Below are 16,466 nucleotides of genomic sequence, written 5' to 3'. Positions count from 1 at the left end.
GCCATTCTCCTGCCTCAGCCTCCCGAGTAGCTGGGACTACAGGCATCCGTCACCACGCCTGGCTAATTTTTTTGTATTTTTTTAGTAGAGACGGGGTTTCACCGTGTTAGCCAGGATGCTCTCGATCTCCTGACCTCGTGATCTGCCCACCTCAGCCTCCCAAAGTGCTGGGATTACAGGCATGAACAACCGTGCCCGGCCTACAGCTGTTTTTAAAAACTGACAACTATTATACTTCTGTTATCCAACGGTGATTTATAGTGTGTTATTGACTAAATATCCATAATCTGTATCTTACAACTAAATGTCTGTTATTCAAAATGTGAGAGGGAAAATGGGTACCTACTTGTAGGTGTTCGAGGTGTTCTAGGGACTTCCAATTCTGTCTGATGATTATTCCTTTCTACAACTGGCTCTTCCACCACATTTATACTATTATTTTGCATAATCTCTTGCAACATGTTAAATAATTCTTCTGCACGGGCACACTTAAAGGCAAAGATTCCTACAAATATAAACCAAAAGGGAAAAATAGTTAACATACCTTTGGAAAGACTATGGGAACACTTGACAAAGAGCAGAATTGTAAAGTAAGCATTCTATGCGCCAAGAGTAAGAAATCCCTTTAAAATAAATATCTGATAAATTAATGATTATTCCCTGTTTCAAAACAAGCCCCTGCCAGAAGTTCACAGAATAATTTTCATTTATCTAAGGGAGATGGCCCAAAACAAAGCTGATGAAATCAAGACCTGCACATTTAAGGCTCGTCTGTTTCTAAACAGCAGGGGGAGCCCAACTCACTACTCCAAGGTGATCATCTGCCATGTAACAGGCCCCTTGGAAAGTCCCTAGGTGTTTTCCAATTGCTATCTTGTTTAATTATTACAATAATTATAAGATAGGTATTACCATTTCCCTGTTATAGAGAAGAAATTTAACATTCAACAGAAGTCCTGTAACTTGTCAAGGCCATTCAAGTAATAGGTAGTAAAAAAATCAATGATAAAGACATTTAGTCAATTTAGCAGGCCCAATCATTTACTGAAAAATCTTAAAGGTAACACGAGCCAAAACTGCTCACATAGACAATGTGCTTAATAAACACTTGATAAATGAATACATAGTATACTATATCTTTTCTTAACAATCTGTTTATTTTGGGATTTTCATAAGAAAAATATTAATCTTTATATACAGAAGAGCTGAAAGAATAATATTTCAAATATAATAATTGGAAAAAAAAAACAAAGATTCTACCTTGTCCAGTTTGACACCTTCGACCACTTTCAAAAGAAAAGAGATTCGAGTCATAGCCATAGCGTCGCAGGCAGAGGTAGTGCCATTTTACTGAGTCACGTTTGCGGGTGTATAAAATCAGTTCTGTGTCTGTAAGTTCCATTATGCCAGAACCTAACTCATTCCCATCATCATCCACATTAATGACCTAAAAAAAAAAAAAGGTGACAGTCGTGCAAATATTTCACCAATTCGTCAGGAAAACGCATTGTTGCTAATTAGTTATTTGTAATTTGTTAGTTCATTCATCAACCAATGTGTGTGTCAGGCATGGACTATGTAGCTGTGTAACACCCAGTTCAGATCTGTAAGAAATTTACATTTCCACTGGGGAAACAAAACATACAAACACAAAACAGTGTATGATTAATTGACAAATGAATGCAACAGCGGCTGCAGAAGGCAGGAAATGTGGCCTAAGGTTGTTGAGACACCTTCATGTAAGAGGAGGAGGGCCTTTAGCTGGACCACTAGTATAAATAAATTGACACAGAAAATAAAATCAGGAGGGAAATCTAGTGGGTCAGGAGATAAAGGGGACATCATAAAAACACAATGTTAAAGCAGAACAAAAAAGTACCTTTCAAAGAGACCAAAATAGATTGGCACAGAGTTCATATAAGGAAAGGTTTAGTACTGCTGAGCTTCAGAAAACGTCCAAAGACTAGAGCAGTAGATAACATTTAGGGAGAAGTTACTATTCCCCGGGAGTGGGAGAAGAGCTTTATATGTATTTTTCTCATTTAACCCTCATAACAATCCTAGACTACATTGTACAAAAATGGAACTAAGACTCAGTAATAATGTAACCTGCCCAAGGTCACAAAGCTTATAAAGTAACAGACTTATACCTAGGTCTGTGTGATCAAGGCTACTCTTTACAACAGATCGAGGTCAGATTATCAGACACAAAACAGCTATAGGAGCATTTAGCCTACAGGTAAAATAACACCACAGAAGTTTTAGCGAACAGGTTAGTAAATGATGAAAGAAGATTAATTTGATGATGACTACAGGATGAATCAGAGGGTGACTTGAGGTAGAGTCCAGTTAAGAAATCCCACAGGCATGCATTAAAATAATAACTGAAAGATAGTGATGAGATTGAAAAGGCACCCTGTAAAATGGCATTTTAAAAACAGTGTTACCACAACAGTGTGGCTAATTAGATACAGAGGACCAAAGGAAAACTAAAAAAAAAAATTCCATACTGTAAGAAAATTGTTGTCATTGTTTATTAAATCAAGAAAGACAGGGTGGAAAGAAAGGGAAATAGAAGGGTTTGGCGATGAATGCCAGGAATAAGATTTTTTTTTTTTTCTTGAGACAGAGTCTCGCTCTGTCGCCCGGGCTGCAGTGCAGTGGCATGATCTCGGCTCACTGCAAGCTCTGCCTCCCGGGTTCACGCCTTTCTTGTGCCTCAGCCTCCCGAGTAGCTGGGACTACAGGCGCCCGCCACTACGCCCGGCTAATTTTTTTTGTATTTTTAGTAGAGACGGGTTTTCACCATGTTGGCCAGGATGGTCTCAATCTCCTGACCTCGTGATCCGCCTGTCTCGGCCTTCCAAAGTGCTGGGATTACAGGCGTGAGTCACCGCACCCAGCCTAAGATATGTTAAGTGAAATAAAGAACACCCAACTAGGCAGTAAGATATATAACTCAACCAGTTTTACTGACCTTAAACTTGTTCCGATGGTTATCTGGGACAGTGTCTTTATCTGGACAGCTACAACAGCTACCCATGGCTTCTTCAGAAGACCATGTGTGCACTACATGAAAAATGATTTGGAAAATGTATTAGATGAAGGATACAACAACTGTAAACAGAAAAAGACTTTAGAAATAATCTAACACAAACATTCTGATGCAGAAAATTAAGTCCAACAAGGTATATGGCTGCAGCTAGATTTTATACAGCTAGCTAGTTGATTGTACTCAGTAATAATGAGAATAAATTTTGTGAGGCATTAATACTGTCACACAAATCTCAAATTTCTAGTTAAATTTGCAAAGGTCACCTATTCTAAAATCATCTAAAAAACAAACCAACTTAAGGTCTCATATATATTATTTAAATAATTAACTTGTGTTCAAGAGTTAATGAAATTAACCCTTTGTGGCTTATCAGGAATTTCACATCCTTCTTTAAAGAGAGAGAGAGAAACAGAGAGACAGAGACAGAGACAGACAGGCAGGCAGGCAGACATTATGTTGCCCAAGGCTGGACTCAAACTCCTGGGCTCAAGTGATCCTCCCACCTCAGCCTCCTGAGTAGCTGGGACTACAGGACTGCCAGGCCTGGCTTGTTCTTCTTTAAATAAAAAATCACCAAAAGGATGGTAAACTTCTGGCTTGGCAGGTATTTTGACTGTTGTTACTCACTGTAGTATCTTTTATGTCTCCACAAGACAAGAGTTCATTGGTAATTAAAACAAAATCAAATTTCGAATAGTTCATTGGTAAGGGGGAAAGACAACTTAAAATTAAGCAGTAAAGTAACACACAGAATACTGGCAAAACTGATACAGCATGTCTATTTAATACTCCTTTCCCATAGAAGGAGAGAGAAGTGGTTATACACCTGACATTGAGTGTTTAAGAACACTCCAACTAAGCAGATAAAGAAAATGCCAAAGCATCACTTACAAGTAAGGGAAATAATCAGATAGAATATGACAATATATGAAAAAAGGAGGAGGGAAGGAAGCACAGAAGCTACAAAACATTACAAACATAAATTTGATTGAAGCTTGTTGAAAATTAATCAGTGGCTCTCTACTATCTTCAGTTTAACAGTATAAACTCTTCAGTATGACAGATCCGATCAGATGCAATGTGATCCCTGTCTACAGATCCAGTCTAGACTCTCCCTGCTCTGTTTCAAGCCCTATTCTTAGTCCTGTCAGAATAAACAAGGTGTGGTTTCCCCAGAGCATCTTGGTCTCTCACATCCTTCCAAGCTGCTCCCTTTCTGCTTCTTTCCCTTCTCAAGATTCAGCTCAAAGTGCAGTTCCTCGCTTTCCCTGACTCCAAGCAACTAGGCAAGTTATACTTACTATGTATGACCGTCATGCATATGCTACCCCAAAGCACCCTGGGCTTCCTAGTATCATAGCATCTATCCCACTTTGTACTGAGTAGAAATTGTGGCTAGTGTCTGTTTATCTGTCTTCTTTCCTCCATTGTGAGCCTCTTGCCAGCAGGGATGAACCTTACTCATTTTTACATTCCTAGTACCTAACACAATACCTAGCACATAGTAGGTGCTATAGGACCTTTGTGATTTAAATGGACTGTATTAAACAAATGTGAAGGATCCCTAGCAGGTTTAAGTATTAAAAAGATGAAAAAGTGTACTAGTGTATAAACCAAAATGTATATGATAACATATAATAATAAAGTTAATTAAGACTCACGATATGTGGTATTTTTGCTTTAACTAATATGCCAGCTAGGTATCACAGTACAAGGACACGTAAGTCACTATCTTTGTCTTCGAAGAGCTGTGAGTGTCATGGGGGTGGTGGGGTGGGGGAGGGAGAGACAGGTAAATAGAGAATGCACTGCGAAAAACCTTGTATTAGGATATGAGCAGAGTACTGTGGGCACAGGAAAGGGAGCAACTAACTTTCTGGGTTAGGCAGGGAAGGAAGCACTATTTGAGCTGGGATTTAAAAGGAGAGTAGAAACAATGTGCTAAGCAAAGTAAAGAGAAATAAGCACCTGAGACAGACAAAAGTCATGAAATGTCATACCACATTCAGGAGAAAGTGAAGTGTTCAGTAAGACTGGACTACAGGGTAGACTGGAAGACAAATGGGGCCCAACCATGAAGCAGCCTGAATAAGTTAGGGACATGTTCCCTAGATTTGAGACTTGATCTTTCAATGAACTTGAAGCTAGCCTGCCTCTAGCGTTCCCACAAGAGAATGGCATAAACTCTATCATTGCCTTTATCACACTCTGTTGCAATGTTTATCTTTCTGCACCATCCACTTTGCTGGGATCTCTTTAAAGATACGAAATCTTGCCTTGCTCATTTTCCAGGGCACTAAGCATACCAACTGACATGGCACATATTCTTTTTTGAGATGGAGTTTTGCTCTTGTTGCCCCGGCTGGAGTGCTATGGTGTGATCTTGGCTCACTGCAATCTCCGCCCCCCGGAGTTCAAGAGATTCTCCTGCCTCAGACATGGCACATATTCTATAAACATTTAATTTTTTTAAAAAAGTAAATGTTTAATATTAATAAATTATAGGATGAGTAATATAAAAATTTTTAAGGGATAATTGATACAGACATTTTTTAAAAGTCTTCTTGAAATTACATATTCATTCTCCCCAACCTCCTTGTGAAATATAAAGAGCTAAAAGATTACTACAATACGGCTTTTGCCTCAAAAGATGATCCTCCAAAGGAATGTTTTTCAACTTTTTTTTTCTCAAAAGGAGCAGGAAAATCATCCTTCCATTTGGCATCTTCATAAGCTACCTGTTAAGGTAGAACCTCTCATGCTGGCAGGGATATACAGTCATGAGCCACATAACAATTTTTGGTCGGCAACAGACTACATGTATGACAGTGGTTCCCTAAGATTACAAGGGAGCTGAAAAATTCCTCTCACCTACTGACACTATAGCTATCGCAGCATCACAGTGCAACACATTATTCATGTGTTTGAGATAATGCTGGTATAAAAAAAAACCTACTGCACTGCCAGTGTATAAAAGTATAGCACATTCAGTTACGTACAGTACATAACACTTGATAATGATAAATGACTATGTAATTGGTTTATTTATTTACTATACTATATATCTATTATTTCAGAGTATACTCCTTCTACTTATTAAAAAAAAAATTAACTGTAAAACAGCCTCAGGCAAGTCCTTCAGGAGGTATTCCAGAAGAAGGTGCAGTTTTCCTAGGAGATGACAGCTCCACGTTATTGTCCTTGAAGACTTTCCAGTGGGACAAGATGTAGAAGCAGAAGACAGTGATATGGATGATTCTGACCCTGTATAGGCTCATGCTAATGTGTGTATTTGTGTCTTTGCCTTAGTTTTTCACAGAAGTTTTAAAGGTTAAAAAAATTAAAAATTTTAAAACAGAAAAATGGATAAAAAGAAAAAATACTTTTGTACAGCTGTAGAACATATGTGTTTTAAGCTACGTATTATTACAAGAGAGTCAAAAAGTTTCAAAAAATTAAAAAGTTTATAAAGTAAAAGTTATAGTAAGCTAATTTATTATTGAAGAAAAAAAATTTTAAACAGTGTAGCCTAAGTGTACAGTTTTATAAAGTCTACAGTAGTGTATAATAACATTCTAGGCCTTCACATTCACTTACCACCCACTAACCAACTCACCCAAGAGCAACTTCCAGTCCTGTAACCTCCATTCATGGCAAGTGCCTTGTACAGGTGTACCATTTTTTCTCTTTCATAGTTTTCTTACTGTACCTTCTCTATGTTTAGAAATGCAGATACTTACCATTGTGCTACAACTGCCTATAGTATTCAGTACAGTAATGTTGCTCAGATTTGTAGAGTAGGAGCTATAGACTATACCATATATCCTAGGTGCATAGTAGGCTATACCATCTAGGTTTGTGTACACTCTATGACATTTGTGCAGTGACAAAAGTGTCTAATGACACATTTCTCAGAATGTACCTCCACCAGTATGTGATACATGATTTATATGAGTGGTAGTGCAACCTACCTGGGGACTGTATCCACACTGAATGCTTGAGTTCAACACAACAATTAATGAAATCTCTAATATGTGATACGAAAGCCTTGTATGTCATACCAAAGAGAAAGGAATTTATCCTACACATGATGGAAAACCACTGACGTATTTTAAGTAGAAAAGTGAGATGGTCAGAAGTGCATTTTAAATATAACCATATGTACGATAAATTTAAGTAGGTGTTTAGATCAGAGGAAAGGAAATCAGTTTGGGATTATTAAAAAATGAAATATGATAAAAACCTAAAACAAGAGCAGCAATGGTAGGAATGAAGAAGAAAATAATAAATTTAAGGAACATTTAAGAGGAAAAGTCAGTAGCACCAATAACTGACTTGATATAATGGAAAAAAGAAGCAGCTTCCAGCATGGCAGACGAAGGGTGCTGGGGTTCTATTACCTGAGATACAAAAAACTATAGTCTTCAAGAGGAAGTGATAACGATTTGTTCAGATATGTTCAACTGAGAGCCCAGGGAACGGCCAAGTGCAATAGTTAAGTACATGAGTATGTGTTTGAGGGAGAAGGTAAAACATTAGAACAAATGTAGTATTTTAACTCTTGAATACTAGCACAAGGATAGTATGAAGACTGGTCTATGGTTGAAATTCTGGGGAAATACAAATGTGTTTAAATACAGGAGTAGAGAGAAGCCAGTGAAGGGGGAAAAAAAAAAAAGATCAGAATAGTACAAACTAAGTAAGCATCAAGCAGGAGAGCACCATCCATGGCAGAGACAGATGCCAAACTGCAATGAGCAAGTGGAAGATAAAGAGGTAGCTCTTAGAGGATGGAAATTGGTCTTTTAAGAACTGCTTGAGAAAATAAAGAATAGAGAAGGCTAGGGTGTGAATATATTCAAAAGAGGATATATTACTTGAGTTAATGTATTTTAAGATGACACAGATTTATGCAGGCTTATAATCAGTAGGTCAGGAAAGTTTAAAAACATAGTAAAAACAAAGAAAAGAGAAGGGCTAATTGATGGATCAAAACAGAGGGGGATACTACAGATGAGTTCCAGGGCCCAGATTGAGAGGTTTACCCAGAGAAGGAGGAATACTTCATTCTCTGAGGAGAGAGGAAAGACATAAGGGTGGGTGGAATATAAAAAAGAGACTGAAGTAGATAACATTTATCACCCTACATTTCTTCTATAAAAGAGAAGGCAAGGCTTGCAGAGTGAGGGACTTGAGAATGGCAGGATTAGTCACCGAGGAGCTACCCAAGAAAAGAGAGCAGGATTATTAAGTAGGCTGAGATGAGAGCTCAGCAGAGGCTGCAGAGGCAAGATTATGCTGTTTTGCTAGCTGTGCTCAGCAGTCCACAGGATAGACAGGTCAACTGACCCAGGGTCAGAGGGTAAGAGGGCGAGGTTACTAAAGGATGTTGGCAATACAGGGGTTTGAAGTGACAGATCATCACATCCAGTAAGGAAAGAAGTAAAGAAAGAAGAGAGCCAACAAAATAGAAAATGGGGCAAAGACTCAAAACAAAACAAAAAAACAGGTGGCCTCAGTAAGGCTAAAGAATAGGCTTAGCGTGAGTGAGGGATAGACACAGCTGGAACACAGGCAGTTGTGGCCAATCTTCCAATTCCTGAAAGGAGACTTCTTTAATGTGAAGTTTTCATCCACATCTCTGATTCTGTCCCCTAAACCACAAACTCTTAGGCAAGGGAAAAGGCTAGATACTAGATATTCTGCATTTATGACCACCAGATTAATATTTGAAGACTACATCTGAGCTATGTGACACCTAATAATATGCACTAATATTGTAAACACTTGAGGAACAACCATGTGATCTCATTTGTATACACTCCTCCAAGTTCGTAACTCAGCAAAAACACAAATGATTTTATTATGCTCCCTCAAGACAGCAACATACAAAAGCAAGTAGGGTACATTTAAAAACAAAAGGTAGGCGGGGGTGGTGGCTCACACCTGTAATCCCAACACTTTGGGAGGCTGAGGTGGGAGGACTGCTTAATTAAGTCCATGAGTTCAAGACCAGCCTGAGAAACACAGTGAGACTCTGTCTCTATAAAAAATAGAAAATTAGCTGGGCATAGTGGCACACACCTGTAGTCCCAGCTACTCGGGAGGTTGAGGTGGAAGGATCATTTAAGCCTAGGTGGTCGAGGCTGCAGTGAGCTATGATCATGCCACTGCACTCCAAGCCTGGGCGACGGAGCAAGACTCTGTCTCAGAAACTAAACTAAACTAAACTAAACTAAAATAAAATAAAATAAAATAAAGTAAAAGATAGCTTTTGTTTGGGAAGAGCAATGCTGTAACAAGTTTGCTGAATACTTTAAATTAGTAAACACATCTTAGTTAATAAAAGCCATTTATCTTTGTTCTTTGGGAGTCAGGGGGTGGTGTCAGCAATCAGGAAGCAAAATGATTGCAGTTCAAGAAAACATTATTAAATTCTCTTATTAAAAAATTATAGGCCAGGAGTGATGGCTCACGCCTGTAATCCTAACACTTTGGGAAGCTGAGGTGGAGAATTGTGTGAGCTCAAGAATTAGAAACTGCCTGGGCAACACAGCGGGACCTCATATGTATTTAAAATAAAAACTAAAAATAATTGTAAATGCAGGCTTAGTGATGTAAAAAATAAATAAACTTAAACTTACCTAGATCTGGCCATTAATAATCTTAGCCTCTGCTGCAGCATCAGGAGTTTAATCATACTTCAAAATACCATGTTTTCTTTGTTTGCTGACTTAACCTAAAAACAGAAGAAAAACATTGAGCATTTCTCATTTCTAAAGAATAATATTCCTTATGAGCTTCCTGGCAGCACAGTTAGTTCAGTTAATCTATTTAAACAAACTCAAAAGTCTAAAAGATTGAATAAAAAGTATTTAATATATAACATCAATTTTAAAAAGTAATATAATATTCACATGCTACCACTCTTTTTCAGAAGAAAAAGATGATAAAAATGTGATAGTCTAAGTTCTATGATGTTTCTGGCTTCTCTACTACAGCTATAATACTTGCACAACTCACTTCTCTATACTTATCTCCACAGCTGTAAAATGAGGGGTTAGGTTAAACCACCTCTTAGGTTCCATTCCAGCTCTAAAAACCCATTTTAGCCAGTAGCAGACTAATTCTCCGTCCCCAGTGACTTTTCCTAAACCTCACTCACCATAATTCCTCTTGAAGAGCTGTCTTCAAAATCCACCCTCCATATCTTCCTATTCCACAAGACCCCTTCAAAACCAGTTCAGACAAGTCAGCAAATCAGAAAATGGACGGTATGAACAAGCATGCCACAGAATCACAGAACAGTGAAATTACAGTGATAAATTACAGTCTAGATTTACAAGAGATTTCAATATATTTTTGAAAAATTTCTGGTCAATTTACCCTTCACAGCACAAAAAAAATCAAACTTACTCAAACAGGGACACTAATATTTACTGAATACCTACTCTGTATCAGCATTTTATTAGGGGTTATGGGAATAGTGTCATTTTAATCTACATACTAACTAGAGAACAAATATAATTGATAGCCAAAATGAACATTTCTAAAACCACGTACTCACAGACAGTCAACAATTTCAACTCTGAACTTCAAATGCAACAATTTCAACTCTGAACTTCAATTTCATATATAAAATCAGCATGCCAGGTGTTGGCTCACACCCCTTGGAGATGCTGCTACACCTCACTTTAAGGTGGGCAGCAATCCAGTCCCTCTTCTTTACTATCCCTTTCTTTTCTCCAGGAGCTCAAATATACACCACGCTTTGTCTCTGGCTTGGAAAACTGCCCAGGGCTGAACTAATTCTACCATAAACCAATTCTTTTAGGTGAATATATACTCTCTTTGCCCGTCTCTTCTAAAATGTATTCTAAGGGATTTTGGCCAATTAAGTCAGAAACATCTCTATTCCTCTCATTCTTCATTCCACTTATAAGCATTCTCCAACCCTTATCCTGCAATGAATTTAATGACTGCACATAAAATTAAGAGAAATGATAGTGATCTACCTATTAACTACCAATGAAAAGTCACAAGCTTTGAAATGAAGTTAAACATATTAAAGAATCAGTGTACCAACTCAATAAGCTCTTAAAAATATTAAAGAGTCCCCACATGAATCTCCAGAAATTATTTTAATCTCTTGAGAATCAATATTTATTCAATTTTATTCTTTAATTATTTTGACTAATGCTGCCAATGTATTATAGAGTTTTTGCTTGCTTTTACTGTTTTTCAGTGCAAATATCCAGCATGTCAGTTGTATCGGGGAGTCAAGATTTTTTGTGCCTCATTTAGAAGAATACTTTTTACAAGAGAACACATTCTGAGTTCTAAGCAACTGACATACCAAAGTACTCCTGGAATGAACATAACCCAATGGACCATGGGTGTCCACTGGATGCCTCAGACACTCTATGACTTCTTACCCCTCTTTGGTTTCTCCCCATTGTTGGAAGACTAAGAACTAAAAGATAATTAGGAGGCAGTAAGGGAAAAGGTGGTTATAGGCACTACATGGAACTATGATCTTATTGTTGTAACATCAGTATTTTTCTATAAAATAGGTATATATAACTGCACTGACTATGACACTTAGTAAAAAAAAAAATGCAATTTTACCAAGAGGCTAAAAATTACACTAAATGCTGTCTATCACCACCCCATTTTTCTACAGCGAACTAATTTACCTTACTGTATGCCACACATAGGGTCATTTGGATTACCTCATTTAATCCAAACAACCAATAAGGTACATATTACCATTATTTCTGCGTTCCAAATAAGGAAACCAAGCCTTAAAAAGGTTAGGTAGCTTTCCCAAGGTCAAGAACTGATCAGAAGAGCTAGACTTAAATTTTGATCTGATACCAAAGCCCAAGCAGTTATTAATTAATACACGCAAAAATCTTAAAAACAATGTTTAGCATGTAGTATGCACTAGTAAATGTCAGCTGTGGAAATAACAGTACTTTGTTATTATACAATGCTGCATGCCTTTGACCATCAGTCAACCTTTCTGTGTCAACATTCCCTCATTTATAAGATTAGGACACCCACTTCATAGAGCTACTATGAAAAACCAAAAAATCTCTGGATATAAAGACATTTAGAAAATTAATAGCATTTTAAAAGACAAGGCATTATTATATCATCATTACAAGTAAAATTCTGTCTCTTATTTCACAAAGAAGCCTTTTGCACTGTAAGCACAGAAAATCTAGAACTTAAGCACATCCTTATAACAAGTATTACATTAATAAATTTAGTAAAACTGTCCTAAATTATTCCAAATATGATTCTTGCAGAATGACATGTAAAGAGAACACTGAACTCTATTCACAAGTATGATTATAAATTTGGTGCTTAGGACGGTATATGTGCTCTTTTGGTTCACTAGCAATGAGGGGGAATTTGGCTTATACTACAGTAATACTACAGTAATTTTGCTCAAATACAACCAGGAAAGAATGTCTATAGCTAGAAGCATAGCAACATAACTAAATTTTGGGCACAGTAAACTGCCATGTTTCATTACATTAAAACAATCAAGAGGATGGCATTCAAAAACCATGTTGTGTCCATGGTCTGGCTGTTGTTTTTTCTTTTTTTAACCATTGGGTAGGTCTTTTAATATACACATTAATTTTCTGTTAATTCTTAACACTGACAAAGATTTCTGAATTATTTATATTATTCTGAAAAAGAGTAGTTAAAAAAAAAAAGCTAACGAGGGGAGATTCTCAGTACATTCTACCAGTTGCCTTAAATCAGAACCATTATGTCAAAAGCAAGGACATCTGCAACAGTTCCCTTGCTAGGTGAAAATTTAAAGTACACACCTATACACAAAACTACAAAGGTACATGACTATTTTTAAGCATCCATCCATGAATATGGTTGTATTTGCACATTCTTAAATAGACCTTTCTTCCTTTTTTTAAATCTGAGGACAAAGTTGATGAACTGCTTCATAATACGTAACCCTCCACTCACCCCCTTTTTAACTCTTGAAAAAAATCAATTATATTACTTACAAATCACTTCAATATCTGGTACTTTAATTTCTCGCAATTATATCTAATCAAAATTCCCTGAACTGCAGTTTAAACCAGATTCCTCTCATTTCTCTATCAAAGACAAGTAAAACCAGTATGATCAAGAAAGATTAAGCATATGCTTATGTATATTTAAACTGTCATCAATTCACTTTTCTGTGGATAAATTTCAAATATTAATAAAGTGGCATTTCTTTTAAGATGGGTCTCACTATGTTGCCCAGGCTGGTCTCAAACTTCTGGGCTCAAGCAATCCTCCCACTTCAGCCTCCCAAAGTGCTAGGATTACAGGTGTGAGCCACTGTGCCCAGCCTAAAGCAGCATTTCTTTATTTCAGACACAGTTGCTTGAATTAAGCTAACAAAAGGTTATGTAGTAGATAAAGATGGTTTTTAAGCAACTATCAATATTAAAGAGAAAATTAAACAATGAATTCATTTCCCTATCCACACACTGAGGCATTTTACCAAGTATTTTCTGAGCACCTATTCTGTGTGTCAGGCACTGAGTTAAGTGTTAGAAATAAAGATAAAGGACACATTTCCTGACTCCAAGGAGCTTACTGTCTAGTGAGAGACAGACAAGAAAATGAATATGTGGCAGAATTGCAGACCCATGTGCTGGTGCTATCAGAACATTCAATACATAGCAGAAGGAAAGACAGAAAGAAGCATCAAAAAAGGCTCCCGGGGAAAGCTGGTCCCTACACTGAGTCCTGAAAGATGGATGGTAGTTAGCTAGGGCAGGGGCAATCCAGATCAAGAAGAAAACATGTAAAACCCCCCCAAACCTAAAAGAACAGGGCCTCCTCCAGGAGCACCCGGTAGTTCCTTAGAGTTGGAATGTAGGGTGTGCATGGGAAAATATTAGGAGATAGGTAGGAAAGAAGGCACATGGCCATTTCACCGAGGGTCAGTTTGTACTACTGAGGGTAATTCACATTTCCCCTTAAAATCTTACATAAACCACTAATGTCCTACCAGAATACTTTCCCATGGGGGCAGAAAATTGACATTACATTCAAGAATAATTTAACTTAAAATTAGTAAGAATAAAATTAATAGTGTTTTACTGTCTGTCATGTCCAAATTCTAACCTTCAAGGCACAACATCCATCTATAAACATTTCCCCTGATAGCAACTGGACTTGCAGTGTCACCGAACAATGACCTGAACCTCAGATTTTCTCTTCCCTTCTAGACCCCGAAAACTCACACACTTTAACCCCAAATCTCACAGTGAATCTCAAAGTCCCTTTTAATCATGTATTTTGTTTTTTAGGAACAGAAATCCAAGAATATATATAGAGAGAGATTCATTTGTTTATGCGTATGCGTGTTTGTGTGTGTATGTATACATATAAAACAACACACACACATATATAAAACAATTTTGTGTGGGTATTTGGCAAATACTAAGAAAGTATTACTAAAATAGTTTGCTAAAAAAACTAGCTTTTTTAAAAAAAGAAAAAGCTAAAATGGAAGATGATACAAAATACTATATCTCCACCTTTAGTAGTGTTGGTCATAACTCAATCCTGGAGTCATCCTTAATCTTGGCACATATCTATAGCAAGAGACACTGGTGATGAAATTTAGACAATTAAATTGGAGCGCCCATAATGTCTGCTCTAAGATATGTGCAAACCCAGCAGATGAGTCACTCAGTCTCAGCTAATTAACAAGGTAATCAGTACCAAGGGCAACAATCCTAGCACGCGCGCACACAGAGACACACACACACACACACACACACACACACACACACACACACACAAATCAACCTTCAGAACTCTCAAAGAAACTCTTAGTTTAGGCCGGGCGCAGTGGCTCAAACCTGTAATCCCAGCACTTTGGGAGGCTGAGACGGGCGGATCACGAGGTCAGGAGATTGAGACCATCCTGGCTAACACGGTGAAACCCCGTCTCTACTAAAAAATACAAAAAACTAGCCGGGCGAGGTGGCGGGCGCCTGTAGTCCCAGCTACTCGAGAGGCTGAGGCAGGAGAATGGCGTAAACTCAGGAGGCGGAGCTTGCAGTGAGCTGAGATACGGCCACTGCACTCCAGCCTAGACAGAGCGAGACTCCGTCTCAAAAAAAAAAAAAAAAAAGAAACTCTTAGTTTAGTGCCTTATACTGCAGTATAAAAACATATACAGGGAAATCAAATACCATCCTCTAGCAACATCAAAAGGATGAACATTCTATATGAGCAATCCCATAGCTCTCTCCACTAAAAAGTCACAGATCGCACCATAGAAAGCAAAGGTGTGTGCTTTTAAGGCAGCAGTAAGAAAGTAGAGGCACTCTCTAGAAAACGATTATCATTAACTCTGAAAATCTGAATGAATAGATTTGATCTCATAGAGTTAGAGCATTCAGTTTTCTGTAAATATTGTAGATCAAAATTCCATGTTTTTATTCTTTAGCTCAGTGATAACTTCTACGTATTAATCTTACAACTGTGTCAAATTAATAAAGGGTCACTTAACCTTCATAATAAATCTCTAGTTTAGAAATTTACTAATAAACAGTAATCCCTTAGCAGGGACAGAACTCTAGCATAATAAATACTTAACTTATGAAAAACACATCATACAAAATCTTTAACCCAATATCCATTTACTAAAAAATACTGTGAAATTCAAAGGAATTGTTATTTCCCAAATAAATGCCAAGTTGTTCTTAATGTAATCACTGAGTAACTTAAAATCAATTCAGTTTTTTCTATTACACTCATGATTATAGGCAATGAAGTTTTTACTAAACTGAGCAACCATAGGAGGTAAACCCACAAGTACGAATTTTACAATATTTTCCTTAATATGGTATACCTAACGGTTCTTAAAAAGCATTTGGCTTTATAGATTTATTTTTTAAAACAACAAAATTTAAAGGCAAGTCACTCTAATTTCAAGCTTCATGTTAAATACACAAACTAATATTATTCAAACCATAAACATCAATAAAACACTAAAAGACATGTAAGAAAATCCCTAGGCATCTTCACTTTTTATATATAATAGCTTTAACCTATAACTAAATAAACACTAATGATGGATAACAGAAAAGTAAATAAAAGCTAGTCACGGAGGTTCATGCCTGTAATCCCAGCACTTTGGTCAAGGCAGGCAGATCACTTGAGGTCAGAAGTTCAAGACCAGTCTGATCAACACAATTAAATCCCGTCTCCATACAAAAATGAGCCAGGTGCGATGGTACATGCCTGTAGTCCCAGCTACTCAGAGGGCTGAGACGTGTGAATCGCTTGACCCTGGGAGGTGAAGGCTGCAGTGAGCTGAGATCACGCCACTGCACTCCAGGCTTGGTAACAGAGCGAGACA

At 37.4% G+C, this 16,466-nt stretch overlaps 1 protein-coding gene across 8 annotated transcripts in view; it reads right to left on the bottom strand.

Annotated features, from left to right (window-relative positions):
- Positions 1-16,466, bottom strand: part of FRS2 (fibroblast growth factor receptor substrate 2) — a 110,208-nt gene that overhangs the window by 8,039 nt on the left and 85,703 nt on the right. For 7 of the 8 annotated variants that reach the window (XM_011976610.1, XM_011976612.1, XM_011976613.1 and 4 more), the window contains 4 exons: positions 9,700-9,794; positions 2,978-3,069; positions 1,261-1,447; positions 347-505 (listed from right to left, as the gene is read on the bottom strand). In XM_011976610.1, coding sequence (XP_011832000.1) covers positions 347-505; positions 1,261-1,447; positions 2,978-3,043 — 412 coding nt within the window. In that variant the 5' untranslated portion in view covers positions 3,044-3,069; positions 9,700-9,794. Of the gene's footprint in view, positions 1-346; positions 506-1,260; positions 1,448-2,977; positions 3,070-9,699; positions 9,795-14,631; positions 14,689-16,466 lie in introns of all 8 variants that reach the window. The other variant, XM_011976614.1, reaches the window with a different exon arrangement.

Source organism: Mandrillus leucophaeus, unplaced genomic scaffold (assembly GCF_000951045.1).
Source record: "Mandrillus leucophaeus isolate KB7577 unplaced genomic scaffold, Mleu.le_1.0 Scaffold169, whole genome shotgun sequence".
Classification (NCBI taxonomy): Eukaryota; Metazoa; Chordata; class Mammalia; order Primates; family Cercopithecidae; genus Mandrillus; species Mandrillus leucophaeus.
This window is presented reverse-complemented; position numbering and strand designations above follow the sequence as displayed.